Source organism: Bos indicus, chromosome 5 (genome assembly GCF_029378745.1).
Source record: "Bos indicus isolate NIAB-ARS_2022 breed Sahiwal x Tharparkar chromosome 5, NIAB-ARS_B.indTharparkar_mat_pri_1.0, whole genome shotgun sequence".
NCBI lineage: Eukaryota > Metazoa > Chordata > Mammalia > Artiodactyla > Bovidae > Bos > Bos indicus.
Window position 1 is genome coordinate 25,620,469 of NC_091764.1, and position 27,640 is coordinate 25,648,108.

Genomic DNA, 27,640 nt, shown 5'->3' on the forward strand with positions numbered 1-27,640 from the left:
GGCCATTCACGAAGAGGCCCTTGCTGGGAACTGGAAAGGTCACCTCTCCCCTTGTCCTTGACACTGGGGGGCCAGACAAGATTCACCCCTCTTTAGAAGAAGTAGTATGCTGGAGAGAATAAAAAGCACTTCAGAAGAGAAAGGTCCCCTTCTGCCAGCCCTGCTGTGCACCCTCAGGCAGAACCTCACCTCTCTGGCCTCCGTATATAACAGGGCACACACAGCACCAGGGTTCTGTCAGCTTGAAGAGACTTTGCACGTGAAGACGCCCAGTGCACTTTCACCTGGCAAACAACACACGCAGCCAGGCCTGGTCTCCCTTCTTTATTGATCTCTGGCTATAGCAGGGCTCCGAGAGACCGAGGACAGGGGTCAGTCACATGCGTCTCTACCCCTCTCTGGGTGGGGTAGGAGGGACGAGTGGCAGGTGGCAGGTCTGAAAGACCGTGGATACTTCACACGCACAGGGCCCACTGTACAAATGCATGTCTGGTATTTACAAGGAAGGAGGAGGGCAGTCACTGGACTTGGGCCTTTCTGGGACAGAGCGGGGCCAGAGGAGCCTGAGGAGAGGAAGGGGCGGGGGCCTGGCTGGGCTGCCGGCTGCCTTCCACCCGCCACTCCCCACTTGTCCGAGGAAGGGGCCTCCTGGGCCAGGGCTGGGAGGGGAGGGACCCTCTCTGTCACCCTCCCCATGCGCCCTTGACCCATCCCAGCTCTCCTGCCTGTGCTCTAGGACGCATCCTGAAGGTGCTCTGCTGGGGAGACCTCAAAGCACTTTACAGACATTGGTCGGATGGGAGCCTCCCGGCCCCAGGGGAGGGGAAGGAGGCGACAGGTTCAGGACAGGTGACAAGCCCCAGGGCTGAGACCCGTCCCAAGTCCTTGAGGACCGCCCCCCCTCAGCCCCTGGTGGCTCTGGCTCCTCCTCCCCCATTCGCCATTCTAGAATGGGGGAGAGGGGAGACTGCAGAGTCTGGGCGGGGGTGGGGGTGAAGCAGTGCAGGTCTGGGGTACAGAGGATGCCCCCATTCCCAGGCCCTAGAAAGGTGCCATGCCCTGAAGGAGCCCACACCCCGCCCTGTGCAGAGCTCTGAAAACCCCCAGCTTCCTATCCTGTTCCAGCCCCTCCCAGGGGAGGAAAAGGGGGACCCAGACCTGCCAGCTAAGATCTGGGGTGGGGGCTGAGGAAACCCCCAAAACGTATTGCTTAGAAACTTGGAGGCAAAAAGGATGGGGGAGGGCCCAGGGGGCTGGCATCTCTGACCCTCCCCCCAAGCCCTGGGAAACCTCCAGGAAGCTCCCCTCCAACCAGTCATCTGGCCATGGGGAGAGTCCAGAGGCAGGGGGATGGACACAGTGACCATTGGGAGCCCGAAGTTCCCCAGTCTTGCCACCAGGAGAGTAAAGTGCACCCCAGTGGGTGTCAGGTGGGGAGGGGCCCTTCCCCCAACCCCACAATCTCTAGCATTCGTCCTTCGGGTGGGTTTTCTGTTCCTTGACGTCCATGCTCCCTCGGAGCAGATGGGGGAGCCAGTCCCGATGGATGGTGCTGATGACATCGAACAGTCAGGACTCAGTGAGGACCTAAGGGAACAGAAGACCTCAGTGCTCTGATCTCTGCCTTCATCTCCAGCCTGCCTTACCTTCTTCAGGCCTGCCCCCACTCAGCGCCCTGCACGAGGGCACGGGGGGTGCTCGAATGAAGTCACGCCCCGCTGAGCTCCAGAGCCTGGGGCCTGGCTGTGCCTCTCCTGACCCTCATTCAGAGCTGCTCAGCCCCACCCTGAACTGGGGAGCTGCCCCCTCTCTTCCTGGAGGGCCTGGACCAAGAAGCAGGACACCCCCTGCATCCCACTTAGGTCCCAGCTCGGGCCTCTGTGTTCACTTCCTCCAGGTTACCGCCTGGAAGGAGAGAGGGAGAACCTCACCTCTGCTGAAGCCCAGAGATGCCCCTTCTGAGAGGCCTGTGGGACGCCCGCCTCGCCCTCCTGCCCGCCCACTGCCATAGGCTCACCTGGGCCAGGCCCCGCTAGTCCAGATTCCCGTTCTGGTTGTGCTCGTCTTCGGCAGGGGAGGCTGGGGCCTCTTCCTCACAAGGGGACAGTTCGTCAATGGACATCTGGTTGGTGATGCCTGCAGGAGAGCGGGAAGGAAGCTGGGACCAGACTGAGCTGTATGTTTTCCCCAAACCCAAGGAATATGTGGAAAGAAGGAAGCGATACTCACACACCCCCCCTTCCTTCAAGCTGAGCTACATTCAACCTGTGCCCACCTGGGGAGAGGCTCCCCAGCCTTGCTAAAATGCACAGCCCTCAGCCCCACGTTAAGGAAGAGATGCCTCAGCCAGGGCCACCAGGTTACCACAGCCTCAGGGCAGTACCAACAGACCGCCATGTGCACAGGGCCCCTTGGGCGGTGGAATACTGCTGTCCCTATCTACTCTCCAGCCCCCATTCTAGAACATTCCAGGTGGGTCAGCCTGTGCCTGATTCCTTTTCCCAACTTGGGGAAGGCGTCGGACAAAGGGCTGCTCAAGGCGCTTCGGGAAAATGGACCCACTGCTGCTCAGGCTTCCCTGGTGGGTGGCTCAGGTGGTAAAGAATCCACCTGCAACGCGGGAGACCTGGGTTCGATCCCTGGGTTGGGAAGATCCCCTGAAGGAGGGCATAGCAACCCACTCCAGTACTCCTGCCTGGAGAATCCTCATGGACAGAGGAGCCTGCCGGGTTACAGTCCATGGGGTCGATGGACTGAGCAACTAAGCACAGCACAGTTGCTCCATCAGCCGCCCTCCCAACAAGGCCTTATCCTCCCAGTGGACCCACCGCTCGCCGCCCGTTCCTTCCATTTCTGCTTGTTCTCCTGAATGTATTTGGTCCAGGTGGAGCGGAAGCTGACCACGTCAGGGTTGGGGTCTCCCACTTCTACATCCAGAGAAGGCTGGCGCCACTGGAAGCTATAAGCAGGACCCACCCACATTGTGGAGGTGAGACCCCGCCCACCCCAGGATGGTCTTCCCAGCCCTCAAGAGTAGAGGAGATGGAAGCCTCATCCTTCTCTTTTCCCTCTGCTGAGTACCCCCCAGTCCCCACCCCTCTCCATACCTTCCCTTCCGCTAGAAGGAAAATGAAAACAGCATTAGCCAGAAAGGCAATAAAGACAGCTAATAGGAGAAATTAAAATATGGTGGAGGGGGCGCGGGTGCAGGCCACACCCTCTGCGCCCATCCTTTCACCCCCACGTGTGACCCACAACAGAGGAGTCGCTGTTTCTCACCTCCCCCACCAGTCGGTTCTCTCTGTGGGCCCTCTGGCCACCCCAGCCACCCTCACTCACCTGGGCTGGGTTTTAGACTTTGAGTCGTCGTCCCCGGTGGGCTGGACACTCTTCTCAGCCACATCGGTGAGCACAGAGAACGTGGGCTCCACAATGAAGTCGATGAAACCTGCAGTACAGATAATGCAGGGAGAAGCTGACCTGGGGAGCTGCACAGAGGACTCGGCCGGCACGCCGGTGCCCCCAGTTGCACGGAACAGTCACCTGGGGCTCAAGAGTTCCCAGTGGGGGCAACCTTTGTGATGATATCTGTGTGACCCCAGAGAACTCCACCCCAGCCCTCCACGCTCCAGCATAGCGGCTCGCCTTGACGGGAATGGGGACTGGGAGCCGTCCCGACCCAGCCCAGCCAGCATCCTTGACCTTTCCCAACCCTCTCCTCCCTGCAGGAAGGGACACTCACCAATCTGGGACTGCGCCACGAGGGTGGAAGTGCGGTCACAGAGCGGAGAAAAGGGCAGGCCCAGCTCGGCCTCCTTGTCACCCTGGGGAGCAGACAGGGTGGGGACTTATTTCAGTCTACCCGGTTGGGGTGCAGCTGCGGGTAGAGGGGCTGCCGGGGGAGAAGAGGGAGCTCTGTGCCTTTGACCTGGAAATGAGCAGCATGCAAATGCCACTGCCAGCAATGACTGTTAAGCTTTTCGGAGATGACATTCTATCCCATGGGTCTGGGATCAGGCTGGCAGCTGCAGACAGCTAAACAAGGAGCTGGAGGAGGAACAGGGAACTTGGAAAACATGGAGGAGAGAAGGCCCCGTGGGCAAGGCAGACAAAGATGCCCCCTACCTGGCGGAAGAATTCCTCCATGAGGGCCTTGGTCCAGCGGCTGTGAACCGACCACTGCTTGGTGGGGTGGCTGATGTCAGCAGCATGAAGCAGCAGAGAGAGGGCCTTGGACTTGTCAATCCTGTCGGGGCAGGTGGCAAGGGACGGGAGACTGATTGTTTAGGAAAAGGAAGCCTGGACCATTCCTAACTTCCCATCACACTCTGTCTCTCAGATCTAACGTCAAATACCCTCTGAGACAAGATACACATACACACACGCGTGCACACACACACTTACATATGTATAGGAAACAGCCCAAGCTCTCAGAATCAAAGGGCCCGGAATCAAATCCCCACTGTATGTTTCACACACTGACTGTGTGATGTACAGCAAGTTACTTAAAATTTCCATATTTCATTTTCCCCAGTCCTAAGCAGAAATCAAAACAGGATCTGCCACAGAGAGTTGTTCTGAGAACTAAATGACATACAACATATAGGTATTTAGAATAGTGTCTGGCACCTAATAAGTGCTCAGTAGACATTACCTATAATTATTATTATAATAATTATTATTATGATTCGCCAACAATGACACGCTCCGACCCTGCCCACTCTCCCACACACAGACACCGTACATTAACACACACCTTCAGGACACACACAAACACAGTCTGTTCTCTCTTACATTTATATACTCCCACCCACTTTTTTTTTTCCCCACCCACTTTTAAGCAACATTAGATGTAATTAGGACATTTGTTCTGTGTTGTTTTTTTTTTTTAACCTCACACAACTCTCCCAGTAGCCCTGTTAGAGTGGGGGCTGGCAGTGAGCTATTGTGGAGGGGGGCATATCATTTTCACTTCTCACACATAGGGAAACGAGTCCAGAGGGCTGAATGATTTTCCATGACATTCCAGAGTATACCTGTCCTGAAGCTTCCCTGAGGACACCAGTCTCAGACCCCCACCTCAAACGCTCTGCAGTAGTCCAGGTGCCTGAGTTGTCCACACACCCAAAGCCAGGTGCGCATCCATCACACACACCAGATACCCTCAGATACCTGGAGCCAGGAGAGTTTCTACATCCTAGTAAGGACTGGGCACACCCATTGCCCTGTGGATGCCCTCCAATTCACATAGCCCTCACTCTGGCCTCTCCCCAGCCACGCCCCACCAGATGTCACCTCTCCAGCTGCTGCAAGGCTGTCTTCATGGACTTCACTTGCTGGAAATGGCAGGACATGTCTGTGGCCAACACCATCTCAATGACCAGAGCCCGCAGCTCTCTGAAGGGACAGAACCCGAGGAGTGATCAGCACTGCTAGACAGGAAGCCTAGGAAGCAGGAAGAGGGGGCTGGGGTGCGGGGTCTCCAGGGATGCCCACGCCTGGCTTCTGCTCACACAAACTCATCCTTGGTGAGGTTGATGAAGATGTTCATCTCGTCGTCCTGCATCATTCGGAAAACCGAGCTGATGTGGTGATTCTCCAGCACTGAGCGGTCGTTGTACAGGATGGCGCATTCCGATCTGCAAAGCACAAGGTCACCACATCCAGCCCCCTGTCCCGCCACCGCCCCCCGCCCTCGCCTGCCGCATCCCCACCCCTCACTTGGTCTGGATGTGGAAGCTGTTGGTAGTGCCAGTGTGCTCGTAGTCGTGGATGGCTGCAGCAAAGATGATGGCCAGGACCTCAATCTCCGACAGGCAGTGCTGGGAGAAAGACAGACAATGAGAGGGGGCTGACGCCCTGTCGACTACCCAAAGACCTCCACACACAGGCTGGACCGCTCATCCCAGCCCTTCCATTCTTCATGTCCAGCTCTTGGGCTAAATGCAGTCAGGCTTCTCAGCTCCCAGAACTGCCAAAGACCCTCTTCCATCCCTACTAACAATATTCCCTCTGCATCTGGCCACACAGCCCCAGCGCTGCCCAGGAAGTTACGGTCCACCCAGGAATTCTCTAGAGTGAATAAGTCCAATCCAACTCTGTAAAGACTTTGGGATGCCAAAGAAGAGGACCCAAGGAGAGAAAAACGAAATGAGTGTATCAACTGTAGGCTGGACTCGCCGAGTCTGCAGCCATAAGACCCTGAATCCCAGAAGAGTGACCTCCAGGGTACCTACCACCATCCCTGTGCGGAGCAAGAAGCAGTGGACCGTCTGGGTGACGTCAGCTGCGTGGATCTGGTTGTGGTAAGGGTTCTTGTACTTTCCGTAGCCTGTCTCCAAGGCATCCAGGAAAGTCATCAAAAACACAGTGGGAATCTGCAGTGGGAGAGGGGCAACTGAGATTTGTGGAGGATGTGCAAATGGCAGGCCACCGAGGACAGAGGTCAGTGAGGCCCTTTCATGAAGAGACGGCAGGGCTAGGGGAGCACTGGCCCTGCAGTGAACCGGGCTCGCATCCTGGCTCCACACCCGCTGGCTGCGTGACCTTGGGCAAGCCACGCGCCTCCCTGTGCCTCTGATGCTTAATGGAAGGGTGAAGATACTACCACCTACCTTGAATTTAATGAGATAAGTACAGTACAAGGTACTTAGCAAGTGCTCTCCCAAGAGTAGCTATAATTATTATTATTTCCCTGGAGATTTTTAAGAAGAGGAAAGAAAATTTCCTTCCAATCACCCCACCCCATCCCCAAACCAATACCATGGAGAGGGGCTCAGAAGCAGGGGAAAGAATAAGAAGACCTGGAGAGGACCCTCTAGCCAAGGTAGATCACCCCTACCACTGAGAAGCCTTCCCCCACCCTCTGTCCACTAAACACACACACACACACACACACAAGCACCAGGAGCCAGAGCTCTATCAGGCTCAATGCTGTCCAGGTCTCTGCATATGCCCTGGGGCATGTTCACCTCCTTCAAAGGCCCAAGGCCCCCAGAGGGCAAGGCTGGTGTCTGCACCTGCCCCTGGATCTCTGAGGCTGCGAGGAGAGCAGGGTTCAGGGCTTGGGGAACCCTCTGTAGAGATGAGCAGCGGTGGCGAGACACAGAGGAGGTGCCCTAGTCAGTCAGACCCTAACATCCCCCGCCCCCACCCCTGGAGGGCTGTGCCCCAAATTCAGGGAATTTTAAAGGACTGTTTCCATGACAACTGCCCTTGCTTTTGCGTTGCCATGGAGTCCCTGGAGGAAGGGAAGGGAAGGGGAGGGGCAGGAGAGGGGCCGGGTGCCCAGAAAGGGAATGTGGAGCTTAAAAGAGCTGCTCCAACTGGGGTCTCTACTGGGCAAGGACTCTAGAGCATGAAGACCCCTCTCTCTAACTGCCTTAAGGCAAGGCAATTTGGGGGTGGGCAAAACCCAACCTGAGGTAGTGACTCTTGGGGTCCCCCAGAACCATCCTTCCTTGGTGTCTGGAGGAAGTCTGAGAGCCAGTTTGGAGAAATGTGAGCTGAGAAAAATCTTAGGAAAAAGAAGACCCTGCTATTCTCTGTCCTGGAGAGGGCAGGATTGCAAAGAAGAAAATGAAACGGCAGAACAGGCCTTAGGGAGGCCTGAAGAGAATCTCAGAGCATCTTACCAAACTTCTGGGAACTCTCTTGAGAGTTGTTGTAAAAGGAGGAGTCAAGGGTCAAGGAAAGGCTCTCACACACCAATACTCTGTTATAGTGAGGTGGAGGCAGAGGGTGGCAGAGGACTTTCCAGAGCCCTCTGGGAGGGCCTTCCTACTGGACTCCTTTGACCACCCCTCAAGCCCCTCCATGGGACATGGCAACCCATGTCACCAGTATTCTTACCTGAAAATTTCCATGGATGGAGGAGCATGGTGGGCTACAGTCCATGGGGTGGCAAAGTCAGACACAACTGAGCGACTGAGCAACTGAGCACACACCATGCATCCCTCTCAGAACACACGCTTTCTTCTCCGATCTAACGTCTACTGTCACTCCACCCAAGTGCAGACCTAATATCCCCCTCATCCTCCAACTGTGGTTTCTCCACAAGGAAGTGATTTTTTTCCAGCCCCTGTTCCCCAAAGACGCTCTCTCCTGGCACAGGATCTGAAGAAGATTTTAATCCCATATTCTTCCAGGCCAGCCAAGCTGAAGAGCAATTCTCCAGCCCTACCTAGCCTTGCCAAGAGCTGATCCTTTCCATAAAATTCCTTGGACAGAGCCGGAGGGGGAGGGGAGGAGAGGCCCCCCCCCCCACCACCACCAAAAAAAAAAAAACAAATGGAGAGACATTAGTCCTGCAGAGCACCAGCTGACAGCCTCTGGACCCCAGGCCTCCAGTGTCCACGGGCAGAAGGGCTGAAACAGGGGGCTGAATTGCAGCCAGGCTGGAAAGGACAAGTTAGGGGACAGAGCAAAGGAGAAGAGGAAAGAACCCTGGGCTGGACAGCCACAGGCTAGAACCTTCCCCTGGAAAGCAGTACCTGAAGCCAGAGGCTGGGACTGCAGCAAGCGGAGGAAAGGCCAGACTGCGGTGGGCACAGGGTGACTTCCCCGACAGTGAGACCGAGCCAGAGAGCCCGTAGAATGTGCCTGTGGGAGCAGGGTGGTGGAAGTGGGGAACCCTGCCCAGAGGCAGAGGGAGGAGGCTGCCCGACCTTAAAGCGGCTGATGAGGTTGTGCCGAGTCAGCAGCTCAAAAACGATGGTCCTCAGGGCGTGGTCATCTGCTGCCCGGTTCAAGGAAAAGACATCAAAGCACCAAAGGTCCACGTTCTATGGAGAAACAAGGAACTAAGCAGGGAGACTCCCAAGACGGACATCCCAGCAGCAGCAAGGGCTGCAGTTAGACTTCAAGGAGGACTTCCCAATGATTACAGACACATGGGAAGCAGGAAAATAAGTAGTAAACAGGCCTCTTTCTTCCTGGATATCATTCAGTATGGGAGAGACAAGAAGTCAGGACTTTGCCTCTTAAGTAGGTCAAAGTTGTTTTGAGAACCAAGGAAATGACAATTAAAAAAGGAAGTAAAAATCACCCCAGAGGAGTCTGAAAGTCCTGATGGCTATTCCATCCCCCACCCCCTAACCTTCTCCCTGGGATCACCTTGAGACAGTTGAGGACGGCAGTGGAGTAGGTGGGGCCCACAGAGGTGTACGTTCTCCGGAACATCCTGAGGGAGAAGAAGGAAAGGAGCCCCTGAGTGAGGTCTGATCATGGGGTCTGATCAGGCGGGGCTGGGCGGTTGGGCCAGGGGCACATGGGCTGGTGATACAGTGGAGTCCTGGAAGACACCCCTGGGAAAGAGGGCCACCGCCAGGGGCCGAGGGAGGCAGGACGTGGGGAGCCTCACCGCTCCACAAAGATGCCAGCCTGCACCGCATGCACGATGCTCCGGAACTTGGGCTTCTCTTCCGCTCGGCGGCCTTTGGCCCGGGTCTGCTGGGTGAAGGTGGAGGCCAGCCAGTCCCGCACCTCTGAAGGCACCGCATCAGACCGCAGCTCCTGCAGCTCATCTTCCGTGTCCAGGATTTGCCTGAGGCCCCAGAGTGGGAGTCACAGAGGAAAGGCTGCAGGCGCTTCCACAGCCTGGAGACCCTGGGCCCAGCCACACCCCACACCCCGGAAACTCTCACACCAGCCTCTCCCTTCGCTGACCCTCCCTTGACTTTCTTTTGCTAAGCCTTTTTACTTCTGTTTCTGTATCTGATGTTGCCAGTGATGAAACAGGTCACTATGTGAGAGTGAACACCCCAGTTCTGGAAGCATTCAAGCAGCCAGTGGCATGGATATCACCTGTCGAGGATGCTCCAGACCAGCAACACCGTCCAGCAGAAATAAAATGCAAGCCATATATAACTAAGTTTTCTAGTGCTTGTGTGCGTGCTAAGTTGCTTTAGTCACGTCTGACTCTTTGCAACCCCATGGACTGTAGCCCGCCAGGCTCTCTGTCCATGGGATTCTCCAGGCAAGAATACTGGAGTGGGTTGCCATGCCCTTCTCCAAGAGATCTTCCCAAGCCAGGGGTTGAACCCAGGTCTGCTATGTCTTCTGCATTGACAGGCGGGTTCTTCACCACTAGCGCCACCTGGGAAGCTCAAGTTTTCTAGCAGCCATATTCAAAAGGTAAAATCTCCTTAAATGATAACTTTCCTTTAACCTAATATGCTCAAAGTACTATCATTTCAACATGCAATCAATATAAAATATATTAATAAGACATTTTACATTCTTTTTTCCAAGTCTTTGAAATCCAGCATGTTTTTCTACATATACATGTACATCTCAGCTCACACTTGCTACATTTGAAGCCCCACTAGCCACGTGTGACCTGGGCAGACCAGGTCTGGAAGGCCTCTGCCCTGGGAAGAAGGTGAGGATGCGATGAGCTTTAAGGTCCCTGCCAGCTCTGGAAAGGTCTTCTCCTCCTGATAATCTGTGTTTGTCTCTCTCTGCAAGTCTGTTCCTCTCCCTCCTTATCTCTGCTGATAATTCTACCTATAGATCTATCTGTCCTCACTCCCCGCCTCCCTCCTCTGGCCCTGTCACGCGTGTCTATCCCCAGCTTTCTGTCTGACTCCCCGTCCCTGGATCACTGTGTCTGGCTGGCATCTTTCTCTTCTGTGTGTGGGTTTTCTCCCCGCCGCTCCGCGTCACCACTCTCACCGAGTCTCATCTATATAGACGGCCTCCAGCAGAGAAGCTGTGTACTCCAGGTTTTTCTTCAGCTCCTCAATGTTTACCTCCCCGTTCTCCAACTGCTTCACCATGTAGCGCAGCCTGTGAGGGTGCGGGTACAGAGAACCTGCTTAGGCGCCGCTACCTTGTCAAGAGAACAGGATACCTAATAGGATGCGTGTTCCAGAAACAGCCACAGCCTTCTATAGCGCATTAATCTTTCTAACAGAATAACAGCAGCTAGTGTTTTTCATCACAGGCCATTGCCACCGCCTGCACTAAGTTTATCTACCCCCCCAAAGTTAAACCCCAGGCTCTTCCACAGTCCCCGCCCACCTCTGACCTCTCAACACTTCCCCTTTAGTCAGTGTTTCCTGAGAACTCTCGTTTAGATTGCCTGGGGCCCAGCAGAATTAGGCAGGTACAAGCCCCTGGGGTGATGTTTTGAGGATGATCTGTTTCAAAGTCTGAATAACCAAGAGATGAAACTGCCTATTTCCCTCTGATAGAGGACTTTGGGAACAACAGCCATCAAAAGGGCCCCCAGCATTCTTTCATTATGTCTCTTGGTTTGGGCAGGGAGGGGGTACATGTCCACAGCCCCTCTGTCCCTGGCAGGGATGGGGAAGACACAGAACAAAGACCAATCTGAATGCTTTCGCCGGGCCTCACTCCATTCAGGCAGAGCTAATGGATTATGATTCCAGAATCCATCAACCGGGACAAAGCGCAAGATTAACCCCTGCCTCCCTGGTGTCACTCCAGAGAGAGCCTCTGGCAAAGGGTGACTGTACCCCTCCCCTATCTCTGCCGTGAGGCAGCTTCCCCCAGAGCCAAAGTGGTGAGGGTGGGGTCAGGGGTCTCACTGGATGCTTTGCCTGAAGGGACCATCCCTCATATTTTGCACTCACAAATTCTGGGGGATTAACTGGGTGGTTTCTTAAAAGTCTGCTTTATGACTGCCTGAGACCAGCCCAGGCAGTCATAGGTACACAAAGCTCTCTGATTTTAGGTGGTGATTTTAAAGAAAGCGATGAAACATTCCCCTCTGGCTCCTTCTCGCAGCTCTGCCCCACCCCACCTAAAAGCAAGGTGAGGTGAAACAGTGGCCAGCACAATTCCCCACTGAGAGGGGCTTCAGAAACCCAAGGTCACCCTATGAGTCAGGGAGAAGAGTATGAGTCAGGGACCAGAGGCTGAAATTAGCATCGATTCCCAGGGATGCTGGGGGAGGGAGAACAATGGCATTCCTGAACAGAAGCAGCTCTAGAATCCTGGGGTCTCAGCAGCTTTGGAATGGGGCGCCCAAAATAGCCAGCCCCAGGAAGCATCACCGGCCAACTCTCACCCCAGGGACCAGCAGTCCTGGCCAAAGACAGGTCTGAATTGCAGATGAGGCAGAAGGGAAAGAGGGAAAATGGCAGGGAAAGAAGCTGGAGGGTGAGGCTGCAGCCTCCTCAGTGGGCTATCCTCAAACTGCACTCCCAGCCTCCCAGCTGCGCCTCCTCCATGTGAAAAGAGCAGGCAGCTCCATGAGGAAGAGCCCTGGTTCCGTACAGCCCAGCCCCAGCTCAGGCTTCACTAGGGAGGAGGCGTAGAGGCTGACAACATAAAGGCTTTCCAGCCAATGAGCTGGAAAGTAGCGACTGAGAGCCGACCGGGGATCACACAGCCAAGAGGTACCCCTGTCTCTAGGGCCCAGCCACAAGCTGGGGCTGCCCTCTCCCGCTCAGTCCCCATGGCCAGGGACCCTCGAGTCTGGGGACACAACCCAGGAAGAAGGAAAGGCCCCTGCTCCAATCCCAGCCCTAATCTTCCACTTCAATCAGCCCTTTTTACAACGGAAAACTCTGCCCACTAGGGGTCAATGCCCACCTCCAAAGTTCTGCCTTCTTTCTTGAGCCACCCTGGGAAACACACATCCTAGCACAAGCTCCAGAAGTGAACAGCCAAGCCCACGGGTGCTCATTTGCATGTATTCGCATAATCTCTTAACAATGCTGCCAGCTCTACATTTTAAAAAGTGCTTTCTCCTACGTTATCTCCTTTTATCCTCACAATGGGCCTAGAGGGTGGGGGGGTGGGGGGGTGGGAAGGCTGTGCAACCTTATTTCCAGTACGGAAACGCAGGATCCCAGCACAGCTCTGGGAGGTAGAAATCCCACATTCAAACTTTTCACTTCCTGGATATGAGCCCTGGGCAAGTCACTACTTCTTCATCAGTGTCTACCAAAGTGTGGCCTATGGACCACTGACATCAGAATCACCTGGGATACTGGTGAAAAAAATTTTTCTGGGTCTCCCCACACACCTACTTAACCAGATTTTCTAAGGTTTGGGTCCAAGGACCTGTGTTTTTAACAAACATCCCAGATAATTCTAACTCACCCTAAAGTTTGAGAATCTTTATTTTCAACCTTCAATTCCTTCATCTGTAAAATAATGAGGATTATAATAAACTACCTGCGTTGGTCACGTGGGCAGCACTAAACCACCCGTGAAGAGCTGCTGTTCAGTCACTCAGTCATGTCTGATTCTTTTGTAACCCCATGGACCTCAGCCTGCCAAGATCCTCTGTCCATGGGGTTTTCCAGGCAAGAATCCTGGAGTGGGTTACTATTTCCTTCTCCAGGGGAACTTCCCAATCCAAGGATGGAACTCGCATCTCCTGCCTTGGCAGGTAGATTCTTTACCACAGAGCCATCAGGGAAGCCACCTGGGAAGAGCTGTTAATAAGAGAATTAAATGAAATAATGCATGCAAAAGGCCTGGCATATACAATGAGGCTCTATAAACATGATTTGTATTAAAATTAACTGACCAGCATCATGCCTGCCCTACCCAGCTCACACCTCACTCCCTTCGAATCCAGCAAGCACCTGTCTTCTTGATCCCAAGTCCAGGTGAAGAACGGTGAGCCTAATTTGAATGGAGGCTGGTAATTAGGAAGCCCCCTAGCAGAAGAAATGAGAGGATGATAATGACCATGATCTCTCCTTTATAATTACATACCACAATCACCTTATGGGGGTGGTTATATGACTTGTCACACAGCTTGTCCATCTCAATCAGGTTGGCCAGCCTAAAACTCATTCTACTGGAGCCTAACTGTGCCCCAAACACCAAAAGTGAGGCTGGACCCCACTGCATCATAGCTCCTTCAGTGTCAGTCATGTGTCCTTCATGGGGTGATGTTGTCTGTGGACACCATCAGACTCACAGGAAACTGGGGGTGTCTCGATCGCACTCACGATGACTTCTTGTCTGTCCTGGCAGCTGTGCTCAGAGCACACAGCATGTGCTCAAATGTTCACTGAACAAAATAAAAGGGAAAGGGGGCAGATTAATCAGGTGGGGGGCTATCTGCCAGTGCTCACAATTGAGATCTCAGCCTAGGGAGAAGAGCGTGGTTGTAGCTGGCTTTCAACACACCCCTCCCCCCAAGTTCCTCCCGCCTCCACCTCTCGATCTTGTCCAGAAGTTCTTTTACAGCTCCTGTTGAAATCTGAACCCAACATGATCCAGATACCAGAAGGAGAGGGGAGGGACGGAAAGAAAGATTAAAGAATAAATTTGACAAGCGGGGTGTCTAAGGAGGGAGCCTGGACTCGGGCAGCTGGAAGGATTCAGGTGCTAAACTTCCCCCTCTTGGAGTTACATAACTTTCCCCACGACACTTCCTGGCCTGGTGGGGGGCCTCTCGGATTCCGACGCCCTTTAGAATTAGGATCTCCCCAGACCCACCTCGCTTAAGGGGACCTCGCCATTCGTCTGCTTGGATGGGTAGGATGCTCACCCCTGTCCAGTCCTCATCCAGACCTAAGGAAAACTGGAAGCTTCCTCCCAAGAGTCCTCCCACTCCACTCCTAGCGCTGGTTCACCATCTCCACTTCTTTCTCCTTGACCTTCCCCACACCATGGGAAAGTCTCAGGTCCTGACCCCTGAAGGCCTCAGTCTCTCCCAGCTCTAAGTAGCCAGCTGGAAAAGGTAGCTTCTGGGCAGTAATAATCCCAATGCCCCAGACAAGTGCAGCTCCCCAGCCCCCATCAGATGATCTGGTGATTTCCAAAGCCCCTTCCCGCTACTTCCAGCACACACACTCCCTGAAAGATCACCATAAGTAGAGAGCTTAGGACAGAGTAGCCTCAAGCTAAGGGACCAGGAATTGAAAGAAGAATCCTATCTCCCTTTTGGATTTTTAAGACCAGATGAGGAGATATTGGAGGAATGTGAGGTCTTAAGAATGCTGGGGTTCAAGAGGGAGCGAAAGAGGGAAAATACTGCTAAGTCACCTGCCACTGCTTAGTCACACACACACACACATACCCCCATATGGGACTGTCAAGTCTTGATCCTGCTCTTCCACCAAACTACAAGTAGTAGACCCACAGCAGCCTGTCCTCTGGTCCTCTTCCTCCCCTCTCCCTTCCTCCCTGGAGCCTACCTGAGGATAGGACCCTGGAGGTGACTCCTCTGCACAGGAACAGGGCTGGCCATGGGAATCAAAGTTCTCTACTTCAGAGTATCAAAATGCTGCCCCCCAGGCCCCTGGGCCCCTGAGGGGAGTGGCTCCCTTTTAGGCCCCTGACTTCCTTCTCTAGGTCTCAGCAAAAGTGACCGACTGACTGAACAGAGAGAATTTAGGGGAGGGGAACAGGAGGAGCCTAGCTGGAAGGAGTGATGAGGCAGAGACCCAGCCCACAACTGGGTGAGAGGCCGCGGGAAAAGTTTCACATCTGAATCAGACTAAAAACAAGAATCTGTTCTCAGAAGAATCCCAGAAAGGACAGAAATAGCATAAGCCAGCCCCTTGCTCTGAGGAGGTGGGGCTCCTCTTTCGGGGGAAGGAAAGGGTTAGCAGGAGGCTTAAGGGGACAGGGACAGGGACAGGGAGCCATCCTGACTTTGTCCTGAAGAGGAAGTCTGCAGTGGAGTGGAAGGAGCCCTCCAGAGCGTCCCAGCTAGGCGAAGGCAGATTTGGCTCCCTCTCAGGGTCTTTTTTCCGGGGCCACTCTTCAAAATGAGCTTTAACCCACCTGCAAGGACGGAAGCAAGACAGGAAGAGAACTAGAAACTGCAGAAAAGGGGCTTGCTGAAGCTAGGGATCCGGGTATCCTTACCCAGAGACCCGCTCAACAAGGAGGAAAGCCCCCACCCAAGCAGTGACTGAAAGTCAGGAGTTGCTCATCGAAACCGAGAGGCTAGGCGAGTTGAATACTCCCAGCCCCAGTTTTCTCATCTGTCAAACGGGGACTGGGAAATAACCGTAAACTGACTGGAGAGGTCTTTCCAGCCCAGAGGGCGAAGTGACGGGACAACCCACGAAGAGCCTGCGGGACCAAGGCCCCCTCTCTCTCTTCCAGGCTTTGGTCCCGCTCAGGTTAGGAAGGGAAGAACCCTGGCTCTGCGGTGCGGAATGGATGTGCGCAAACAGCCCCAGCCCGCCTCCCGATTGGCTAAGGGGTGACGTCACCAACACAAGCGCATGGGGGCTGCGATTGGTCAGCGGAGGGGATGGGCGGGGCTAAGGAGAGCCCGGGTGAAGCCTAGCGCAGCGGGTGAAGAGGGTTCCGCGTAACTACGATCTACTTCATCGAGGTCTAGGGTTGATGTAGGGATGAGGAAAAGCGACTAGAGGGGATGAGTATGACAGAAGAAAGAGAAAAGAAACGGGCTAAGAGCCAGGATTTTATGATGGGAAGTCTTGCTTCATCGCCCACCGCACCCCTACCCACCAAAAGCAGGGAGAAACTAAACTACTTTGTCACTGTGCTATAGCCTTGAAGGATTATAACCAAATGAAGTTTGGGAAATTACTGGGACGAGTGGAAGTTGGCTTCAGCAGCAAAGAGGGACGAAGGTTAAATGTCTACAAGGTTGTGTGGACTCTTGGTAGCCATGAAGCAAGTGTTTTTAGAGAGAAAGGACTAGCCCTGGAGTCAGAGACCTGGCACTCCCCTCGGGATGCGGGACAAGTCATCCCGCCTGCTCTGTAGAAAAGCTCTTTTGGAGAGATAGAGACGGGGTGGGAGTGGGGGCAGATGGTACAGCAGCAAACACCAACTCAGGGCAGTGCCCCCTCCTCACCTGACTCCAGGCCCAGCCCCCAAGCCAAGTCGGCACTAACCCCAACCCTCCTACTGGAAGGTAGGGATTTCTTAGACTAGAAAAGCTCCAGAGAGGATATCTTGTCCATCCCTCTGCTCCCTTGCCCAGTAGAACCAAAACTAGTTGGAGAAATAACGGCTTACCACATCACCCCAAGTACTTACATGCTGCATCATCCCAGCGTGCATCCCACCACGCTCATCTCACCAGCCTGTTATTAACTCTTCCTAATTAGAAAGGACATTGATCAACCACCATCCCTTCCTGGGGAGAAAAATTTCACACATACCCACTCACCCACTCATCTACACACATGCTACACTCTACTTCTGTCTGAGTTAAAGAGACTGAGAGCAAGAGCATAGATGTGATGACCCCAGAGTGAATTTTCCTCTAGCCATTAAATGTAGTTTTAAAATAGCAAGCAGTTCAACTATCATGCCTCCCTCCTTGGTCCATCCCCACCCTTCCTCACCTGCCCTGAAGAATAGGAGTTGGGATAAGGAATGAGCAAAGCATAGGTGACTCTGCCCCTGCTCAGAAAAGAGGGGTGTAAGGGGTAGTGGCTGGAGGGCTGTTGAGGAATGGATTAACTGGCTGATCTAAAGGCTTAAAAATCTCAGAAACTGAAAAAAAAAATCAAGGAAATCATCTAAATCCAATAGAAAGAGGATATTAATTAAGATCAGGAGATTTTGCCTGCCTTTTAGCACTATGTATGACCTTGAACAAGACACCCTGGGCTCCATTTTCCTTGTCTGTAAAATGGGTAAGTTCAAGCTTCATGCACTTCTCACAGGAGATCATACAAGAGCATTTGGGGAACTATAAAGTGATGTGTATATGTGAAAGATTACCATTTAGTTTTTGTTTTTGTTAATTCAGCAAAGGTTCATTACAAGTGCTCCATGAACAAAGCCCCCTGTGCCCACCCTTTACCCAGGGCCCCTGAAATAGAAAAGCCTGTATCCCCACCACCACCATTCCAGATGTCAGGGGCTCCTCCCTGGCTCCTTATTCCACAGAGACCAGGGAAGCAGAAACTGGGGACTTGCAGAGCACAGAGCTCCAGAAACCGGGAAGAGCCAGACCCCCACCTTTCCCAAGCACTGCCACTCCCCTCACTCCCCTGGTTTCACATTGCTATACAGGCAGCCCTGGTTCGGGCAGCTGGCTGGGCACAGTGGCGGAGGTGGCTCCAGAGATAAAAATAACCCCCCTAGTGACAGAGCTAGAGTGCCATCCTTGGAGGCAGCAATCCTCAGGTGGACACGGCAGCAGTGGTGCGAGCTCTCTAGGCACTGGACAGAGGAGCTGGACGGAAGGAGGGTGGAGAGCGGATGGGCAGCACCTGGGAAGGCGGGTGGGTAGTGGGGGAAGGAAAGAAACCCAGCAAGTGGAGCGAGATGGGGGAGGGGCAGGAGAAAGGGGCAGGAAAGGAGATTTGAAAAGTGCTGCAGAAGAATGTCTGGAAAACACTGAGGAACAGGGAAGGGAGTCAACTCACACACACACACACACACACACACACACACACGTGTGTGTGTGTGTGTGTGTGTGTGTGTATGTGCAGGCAACTCCCCCTCTGCCTCCTGCCTAGAACCGTTTCTAACAGGTGTTCCTAGCAACAGCCCAGCGCAGCTCAGATCAGTGAGGAAGTGGGTAATCTAAGTAGCTAGAGCCTTAGCCCAGAATAACAAGAACCCAGACATCCCAGCTCCCTGCCCAGCACACAGATGAGTCACCTCTCCCTCCTGCTTCAGCCCCTGAAAGACGGAGGAAAGAGGAGGGTGGGCAGGAAGGTGAGGGGAAGACTCAGAACTCTGAACTTTGAACCCAGCTCAGAACTCTGGCTCTGGTTCACTTGTCCACACCTCCTCTCCCTCCCTGCACGATTTAATTCTGCTCATTAGCCACCTCCACACAGACCACCCCACCAGCCCTCCGAACCACATCCCAACAGATGTTCCCAGCAGATGCCCTGCTTCTGGGGAACCTAACAGATGTTGAAGGTGGCCTGAGATGGGAGAGTGAGTTGGAAGCTTGGCAAGGGACTGACTGCCACTGCTATGGGAGTAGCTCTAGATTCTGGATCAGCAGGATTTGAGTCTGGTCCCAGCCCTGCCCCCACTTTACCAACTATTTCTGGGCATCAGTTTCCCTCTCTGTAACACATTATGGTTCTCAGATTCAGTGCCTGGGTTGGAGACACTAGGAAAATAGGGTGCCTGAGTAGGAGTTTATCTTTTTTGACTGGCTCACTGCTTCACCCAACTTAGCCCAAAACTGATGCTTTAAAGGAAGAGTGTGGCTTTCTTCTTTATTATAGGGAGGTTACATTCTAACCTCCATGAACTTTCTGGGAAGTTCTCTTGCATGTCTATCTTCAGTCCATCTTGCTTCAGTGAAAAGAACAGCATATTTTCTTGGCATTTCAAAGAGTAGAAAGGAAGAGAACAGTCAGGACAAAGAAGTGTTTGGGATGAGTCTGGTGCAATTTGATTTATTATAGTTCTCTCAGACTGGGGTTGCTAAAGCTACTGCTTGTAGACAAGAGGCTGGGGTTTAGGGAGCCTGGCAACACTGTCAGCATGCGTGCATGCTCAACCCAAGAAGTTTCCAAACAAGGTGGGCACAGAGGCGAGAACTAGGAGGATGGTGCCAAGTTAGATGTGCAAGAGCTGATAAACAGGGAAGCAGAGAAGCCAAGGAATAGGAAGGAAAGAAGCTTCTCTGGCCCCCAGGTCCTGCCTGCCAGAGCATCATTAAGCCCCCCTGGAAGGCAAGCTCCCTGCTCAGCCTAAACGGTGCCAACACCAGCTGGCCGCCTAATCATCCCACTGCAGCCACTGTGATTATTTGCAAGTCTGACTTCTCCTTGCAGCTGTGGACTCAACTGACCTGGGGACTTGGCTGAATCCAACATGGTACCACCTGAGCACCTGCTTTCCAGCTTTCCTCCCAGCCCTGAGCGCCCAGGCCTCTCCCTGAATATGTCCTTTTCCCCACCACACCTGCTTAGCCACCAAAACCCCATCCCAGCTCCCCCGGTGGACTTCTGCCAGGTCTGGGATGCTGAAGTTATATCCTAACATGCTCTTTTCTTCCCAGACAGGGAGAAGATGTAGTAGAAGATGCTGCGGGGAGAGGAGCCACTGTAGGACTGGGGACATGGGGGACAGAGGGGCGAGGGCTCTGGCACTAGGGACCTCCCTGCAGTGGGCGGGTCACAACTCACTTTTCTACTTTTCCCTTCTGAGTAGCCCTTCTTCCCCCTGAAGTCTCCTCTTGGCCTCACTCACTGTTCCCAGGATTCTCTCCCAGTTCTCTTGGACCATTAAGTCTTCCTCCCTTAGGGGATAATCTCATTATCTAACAACTTCCAGTCTCCCAGTGGTCTCGCCTGCAGCCCACCTGCTGCCCTGGTTCTGTCCCCCTTTCTGTGCTGCTGTCCTGGGGACAGCTGGAAAATAGCTACTCAACTTCTGTACCTGTGAAAATCAGTCCCCTGAGACCCAAAGGCTTTCTCCCTAGAGGAGCTGGGAGGATGAGGTCACTGAGAAGACAAAAGAAAGGCCTTGTAGAATACAGGAGTTGAGGCTGGACTCCTAAGGTGGCCTCAAATGTGCCTGCAGCAACCTTGCCCTGAACCATCACAAGGACACCTGGGCCTGGAGAAGCCCCACCCCCGGGGTGGGCAGGGATGTTTCCAGACTCCTGGCCAGGGTGAGTGGGGACTAGGAGCACTGAAGGCCAAAGGGTAAGCCAAAGGGAATAGGGAGAGAGAGGAAGAGGGACTCGAGAGGAGAGCACCATAGTGCCCAGCAGAGAAAGAGAAGCCAGAGAGAGATGTAAACAAAGGAGGGAAAGGGCAGAGGAAAAGATGCAGGAAAAATTAAAGAGGGAAACAGAGGGAGCAGAAAAGCGGAAAACAAGTCCTTGATGATCCCTTTAAAGACACAAATAAGAGGAAAGATCTCTCTCAAGTTTCCTAGCTCCTCCATCCCAGTCTGATGGGGGTGTTTGAAAAAAAAGAGGGGAAGATGTGAAACAACCCCTGGCTTGCATTCAGGAGCTCCCTGCACAGGGGGCAAGTGGAAGGGGTCTAGAGACATCCACGCTTCCCTCCCCCTGGGTCTCTCACCTGGCCTTCCAGTCCCAGCTTCATCCCCAACCTATGGCACCCTCCTCCTGGCAAAAGTGCTAAGTGCAACCTCAAATGCGGGATCTCCACCGTCTTTTTAACCAGCCTCCAGGGCAACCAGAGTGGTATTTGGGTTCTAAAGGACTCCACAGATTATTTAAAATAGAATGTGTCATAGCTGATCATATCACCCCAGGCCTAGAGACTTAGGATAAATGCCAGAAGGGAATTTCCCCAATGCTTTTGGAACTCACCAACAGCAGTCCCTAGGCGCCCTGCACCCACTACATCTTACAAGGGCAATTGTTCCGTCCACTTCTAGTTTGCCCAATTGAAAAAAAGATGATAGAGAGTAAGTCTGTCATCTTTTCTTTTGACCTTAGAGGACCACACCTTTTGTGGGACAGCCCTCCTCCTAGCCCACCCAGCCTCCTATTCTCTAAGCTCAGTCACCTGCCTCACCTCCTCCAACCACTCATCACCGAGACTCTTCCAAATCAGGCCCCAGACAGCAGGACTCAAACCTACTATATCATTCATATTCCTGCCTCTTGAATCTTGATTTTTCTCATCATCCAAGCCAGTGACTGCCCATTTATTACTACTCTGCTGCCTCTTCACCCAGCAAGCTCTCCCAGGCTGAAAGAGCATCAGAGTTTATCATTTAAAAACCACTTTCATATGGATGATACCAAATAAAGAATAGGGACACAGAGAGACTATGTGACTTCAAGATCATGCAGCTAGCCTTTGGCAGAGGGGGAGCAGGAACTCAAGTCTCCCAATATTCCCTCTGCTCCTCCACTGCCATCACCCTGCCTCCCTGGTCTCTCCCCTGAAGCCACCTATTGTGACCAGAGGTTTGTGAAGTTCTTCCACTGGTCGGAATTTGAATTCCCCCTCTCTCTGCACATCCCCCTCAGCTTACTGCAGGAATTTTCCACACTCAACCATCAAGAGATGCCTCATTCAAGACAAAGTTGACGGGGAAAATAGAAACCTCTGATGGGAGAGGGGATATAAAACCCAGGGAGGAGGGATTCCCTTTGCCAGGGTTGGAAGTAAAGGAGGAAAAGGCAGTCCAGGGAGGAAGGAACTAAAAACCATTCCCACCAAGGCCTCAGAGAAATGATGCTCCTTCTTCTCCAGAGGCCCAAGAAGCCACAGTTTATCCCGCAGTCTTCATGGCAGCTCCACAGCCATGTGCAGAGAAAGGACAGCAGCACAAAAAGAGCCATAGAAGCTTATTCCGTGGGGCAGACACAAAATGAGGACAAAAGGTAGAAGACATCAATGAGGCATTCAGTCCTTTCCTTCGGCTTCTTTCTCCTGTGCATTTGCTCTCCCCAGGATTGTCCAAAAATCTGAGTTGTCACAAACACATACACAGATCACACATATATATCATCCCATTACCTAGACACACTCACATACACAAATACATCATCTCATTGATACATAGGACAATTTCAGGTATTCAGGTAAGTGCATATTTATTATCAGACATACTGTTTCTAAACATACAAACAAAGAAACATCATTATGGAGCTCTGACGTCACCAACTGTCCTTGTCACACACATCAGCCTTTACCTAGATACACCAGATACATGCGTATACATGTCAGGCATTCACAGTTTCATTCTGATACATCTTGTTCACATTTCCAGATTGTTTCTGTAACTCCTTCAGTTCCAGGCTCTGTTCGGAGGTTCTCAAACCCCAGCACTTTTGAGCATCACCCTCTAAAAACAATAACAAAAACAACCTCTCCTTTTCTCCAATTCCCATGCCTACTCCCCTCCCCCACTGCACACAGGAACACACGCACCACAGAATCAGAGACGGAACTGGGCTCTGTGACATATACAGGTATATTCATTCATTTGTTCATTCTTTTGTTTAAGAGCAATTATTGAGGGCCTGTTATGTTCTGGGTAGCACACTAGATTCCGATGTAACAAAGATGGGCAAAAATAATCCCCAACTGTGTCCTTGCTCCAGCTCCCCTGAAATGACCTTGAACCATAGCTTAGGACATTGAGTCTAAACCATGGAAGCCTGAGCGTGCACCACGTGGAGAAAGGAAAAGAGAAAGGGATTGTTTTATGCTATGCCAAGGAAGAGGGAAGTCTTGTCTGTAAAATTTCAGAAGAAACTGGAGCAAAGAGAAGAGTGAGGCTTGTACTATCCTGGGAGAGAGAGAGAGAATTCATATATGTGCTTGTACTGTGTATAACCCCCCTCCAAAGTAAGCGATGAAGCAGAAACCAGAATGGTTGGATTTTACCACTTGGGTGGGTGTCAGAAAACAAGGAGCAGGGGGCCTCCCCTACTCTCCACTCTCTTTGATGGAGTTAAACCATATGACAGGCTCCATAGGATCAGGGACTGGGTCGATTTTGCCCACCACCATATCTCCAGCACCCAGCACATCATCTGTCCCACAGGAGGCACTCGATTAAGAGTTGTTGAAGGAATGAATGAGCTAAGGATGGCAAACCAATCTCCACTCATAGTTTTTCTTGTTTTGCAAAAGACACCGAAAAACCTTTCCATTTCTACTGGCCGTCCCCCACATTCCTCAAGGCTCTCTGGTCTCAGAGAAGAGTGGGCAGACTAGCCCAGTCCTTCATCTTAATGTTAGAGATGCCGAAATTTGTCCTGGTTCATCCATTATCCCTGAAGTGCCTGGCTCAGTGTCTCCCATGCCTCAGCTTATGAGTCTGCTTACTTAGGAAAATTTCCCCTAGGTAGAGGTGAAATCCGACAGCTAATATGTTCCAGATTCTGAATTTATCTTTGGCAGAGTGCTAGTATGGAAAATAGAATTCCTGGATACCCTTCCCAAGAAGAAATTGCCCTGCACAATTATATTCATATGGGCTTTTTTAGCCAGAAGAAAAAACACCAGGCCCAGTTTCCCTGAAGAGACCCTCAATGTCCCAGATTAGAAATTAAAAGGGTAGTTAGGATGGAGGAGATAGGACATGTTGAGCAGCAGAATATTCCATCTGTCTTCATTTGACTCTGTGTGACCCCATGGACAGCAGTCTGCCAGGCTCCTCTATCCATGGGATTCTCCAGGCAAGAATACTGGAGTGAGTTGTCATTCCCTTCTCCAGGGGATCTTCCCAATCCAGGAATCGAACCTGGAGTCTCCTGCATTGCAGGCAAATTCTTTACTGTCTGAGACACCAGGGAAGCCCATTCAGTATCTAGTCCTGAGATAATCATGCCCATCTCCCTGTTTCCAGACTAAATAGCTCCTTCCCACCTGGGCCTTTTTGGGTACAGGTGGTGATTGGGGTGGGGGTGGGAGTTTTATTCTATTTAAGGTGGAAATGCCCTCTTTGCTCACCTCTTCAGAAACCACTTCACCCTGAGAGCTGTCTCCCTCTCCTACCCAGAAAAATCCTCAATCCTTTGCTTTCTCTTCATCTGACTGGCAAAGCCTCCCCAGGATTCAAATCCAGGGCCAAATCCAGTAAGCTATCAACTTCAGATCTACCTTGGTATCAAGATCTTCCTCTGCTTTGAGACTGGGAATCTATCCTTGGTAATTAATATTGAGGAGATGGTACTTCTCTGGATAAGTTATGACATGTAGCTGGAGCTCTTAAGGACCAGATTGCTGAAGTGAGTGAAAACCAGAACAATCTCATCAATAAGATTAGTGATCCTTGTCCACCGTGATCTCCTGCAAGGATGTCTCAGCTAACAGGCTCTGTAGGGGCAGCTGCCTCCACTCCCTTCCTCCCCTGGGTTTCAGTGCCTTCTTCTGAGGGTCCTGTTTTCTTGCCATAGGCCACTTCTCACCCTAAAGGAAGCAACTGCAATCTGCTTCCAGAAAAGCTGTGTGGTTAGAAAGGTGTGGGAGAGAGTGAATGGGTAGACCCCCCTCTTTTGCAGGGCCCCTTATCTGGAACAGAGGCAAGGGGAAGATATGATGAGCCACTCATGCTGTGGGAAGGCATCCTGGGATGCTTGGGTTGTCCTGTTTCTAGACCCTGAGGTCCCTTCTTTGCCTTTCAACCACTTCCCTACCTACCTTTCTTGCCAGCTTAGTTACCATCAACAGAGCAGGGTTTTCTATCAAGAATCACCCGGGTGCTCCTCCCAACAAAAACTGATTCAACCCGATTTTCCATTTCTTCATCCCAGAACCTCATTCCAAGGATTCATGGAGCCCGCAAGTTGCACTGGCCAGAGGCAGCAAAGGAGGGGACCGAGAAGCACATTTGGATTTCAAGCCTTGTTGCCCAACGTGCCTCCATTCTCCCTAAGGCCTTTCTAAGCAGCTGGTATGTAAATCAGACCCACCAGCCCAACATAAAGGCATCATCTTATCGCCACAGGTGAAGTATTTTTAAAACAACACAATCATAAGCATCTATCCATATACAATCCCCATCTCTCCCTCTGCCGGAACCTAGAAATGAAAAGCTTCAGTGCTCACAATTGAGAATATTGGGGAGCAACTGCGTGTTGAGGCTGTGTTCCCTGTATTTCCTCACCAAACATCTGCAGTCTCTCTTCTAGGGCCATGGGGAGTCATAGCAGGGAGAGCAGCACTTTCTTTTGTTTTCTGGTTAAGGATCAACAGACTGCAGAGATTATCGGGTGGCAGCTGACAGATAAACATGGTACATGGCTTGTCTTTGAACCAATCCTCTTCTTCTCGGATAAGCAGGAAGAAAACTTCCTCTCCTTCCCTAGAACTGGAGTATGGGACACCTGAATCTTTCCCTTTCCCATTTATTCCTCTCCACATCCCCTCTTCCTGCAAAAATAAGAAAAGATGCCTTGGTGTGCTTGGAGATCCTTGGGAGACCCTACAGTGACAAAAAGGCTTTGACAGTTACCTTGCCCCAGTCAACCAATCTCCCCTCACCACCATCCCAGCTCCCAGGTTGGGGCTCCACGCCCTCTCCCCCAGGACAGGGTTCCCCCCTTCTCTAGATCCTAGGTGGGTCCCCATCATTAATATGTATGCAGAGTGTGTTTCCAGGCCCCAAGAGAGATGAACAGCTCAGGAACGGGGCAACCCCCTCCGCTACCCCCACCCTCTGTAGGATGCAGGAGGCAGAAACCACCAATCCCAGCCGAGATACGTATGACCCACAGGTTGGCACAAGTATCCCCATGCACTGGACCTGCATCTGTGTGCAGTCACTCTACAGACCTCTCTGTGACCCTGGGACACTCATGTACACACATGTGATGTGCCTCACATCTACCCAACCCTGCACATAAGATACGTGTGAGTCAGCCTGGCACCTCCTGAAAGCTGCCCGTCCGCAGCCCTGCCAACACCGCAAATATTGTGCCGCCTCTCTGCGCCGCATGTGTCACCCAGGGGGTCAGCAGGCACCTCGTTAGCTCTGCAACTCCTAAACCCGCTCCAAGCGGCCGGCTTGCGGTGCACATGCCTTGCACATGTGGCCTGGCCACGCGTGTCCGGGCAGCTTATGTTCTCGCACCTGCCAACATGTGTGCCCCAGTGAATCCACCGGCCCGGCTTCAGCTACCTCCCGCACCCCTTTCAGGCTCCCTGAGATCCCTTCCCCCAATCCCCCCTGGCCCGGAGACTCACAGAGACCGGAGCTTAATCCACATCTTCTTGCTGGGGGCTGACTTCAGCTCCAGGGGTGAAGGGCAGTCCGACTCTAGCATCTCGGGAGGGCTGCGGGGGGACAGCTCCATGCTCAGCCTCCGTCTACGGAACCGAGGGAGGAGACAGCACCGCGGTTCAGCTCAGCCCCCCGCTGGCAGACCCGCGCCCCCCAGCCCAGCCCCTTCCCACCTGCGGCTGGCAGGGACCAGCCAGGCCGGGGTCTCTAAAGCTCGGCCCAAGCTGGCAGAGCTGCAGTTCCTGCGGCTCCTCCTCTCCCGCTGCCCAGCCGAGCTCTGGGCTCCCAGTCCGAGCTCTCCGCGCCGCCGCCGCGCGCTGCCGGAGCCGCCTCCTCGCTTCTCTCCTCCTCCCCGGGCCGGCTTCCCCTCCCTCTCTCCCCCTCCCTTCTCCTCGGCCTGCCGGCTCGTCTCTCACTCCTCGCAGCCTCTCCTCCCCCTCCCGGAGGAACGCCTGGCAGCCAGGGGCACACGAAGACGGCAGAGCCCAAGGGCGAGCGCACGCACCCAGGCGCCGGGTGCGGGAGGCTGCGTGAGCCTCGCGCGGGTGGATATGAGTGCGTGTTGACAGAGCGCAGCGCAGGCGGCGGGCGGCAGGACTTCGCTGTGGGCGGTGGTGTGGGCTCCCTGGGAGTGTGTTTTGAGTTTCTGTGGATGTGCCTGTCGTTTCATGTATCCCCGCGTGCCTAGCCGCCGGTGCGTCCCAGGCGTGAGGGAGAGGTTGGAGAGGAGTCCTGACACTCGCTGAGTGAAGCCACCTACCCCCAGAATCCAGCCCCAGACGGGACCCTCACACGTGTGCTCCTGCCTTTGAACGGAAGAGTACAGCGTCTGCTCTCAGTGGCCATGGTCACCCACTCCTCTCCCCGGTTCCCTGAGCTGGTCTTCCTGACACTCCTCCAGCCTGTGGCCTTCTCTCTGGTGCCTCGAGCAGGGGGTAGTTTCTCCTAAGCCTAAGGCTTCCCAGAGAGAATCCACCAGAGCAGGCAGCACCCTGTCTTGACTTGGTTATAGGTAACTCCATAAGGGCCAGGAGATCATTCCTGTCTTATCTCAACCCCTGCAGTAGGC

General features: G+C 53.1%; 1 protein-coding gene across 9 annotated transcripts; it reads right to left on the bottom strand.

Annotated features, from left to right (window-relative positions):
* Positions 1–309: 309 nt before the first annotated feature.
* Positions 310–26,918, bottom strand: PDE1B (phosphodiesterase 1B). Of its 9 annotated transcripts, XM_070788977.1 has the most exons (17): positions 15,132–16,071; positions 13,907–13,999; positions 13,075–13,118; positions 10,675–10,788; positions 9,362–9,544; positions 9,115–9,181; positions 8,667–8,783; positions 6,237–6,377; positions 5,722–5,822; positions 5,514–5,639; positions 5,296–5,397; positions 4,126–4,246; positions 3,743–3,824; positions 3,340–3,448; positions 2,829–2,959; positions 2,018–2,136; positions 310–1,587 (listed from the first exon to the last, which is right to left on the bottom strand). In XM_070788977.1, exons 3-16 carry the CDS (start codon positions 13,116–13,118, stop codon positions 2,033–2,035), a joined length of 1,542 nt encoding a protein of 513 aa, XP_070645078.1. In that variant the 5' UTR covers positions 13,907–13,999; positions 15,132–16,071; the 3' UTR covers positions 310–1,587; positions 2,018–2,032. The 9 variants fall into 9 exon arrangements, 8 of the variants coding, with proteins under 8 accessions (XP_070645078.1, XP_019815935.2, XP_070645077.1 ...); XM_019960376.2 differs by lacking the exons at positions 13,075–13,118; positions 13,907–13,999; positions 15,132–16,071 and adding exons at positions 26,535–26,657; positions 26,745–26,914; XM_070788976.1 differs by lacking the exons at positions 13,075–13,118; positions 13,907–13,999 and having other exon boundaries at positions 15,132–15,723; positions 15,964–16,075.
* Positions 26,919–27,640: the final 722 nt, after the last annotated feature.

Excerpts from the sequence above, each read along its gene's own strand:
- PDE1B (XM_019960376.2), bottom strand. The coding sequence starts at position 26,644 with ATGGAGCTGTCCCCCCGCAGCCCTCCCGAGATGCTAGAGTCGGACTGC. Across the intron at positions 10,789-26,534 it reads TGGATTAAGCTCCGGTCTCT|GCTGCGCTACATGGTGAAGC; the intron begins GTGAGTCTCCGG and ends GCACCCTCACAG. Across the intron at positions 6,378-8,666 it reads ACCTCATCAGCCGCTTTAAG|ATTCCCACTGTGTTTTTGAT; the intron begins GTCGGGCAGCCT and ends CTCCCACTGCAG.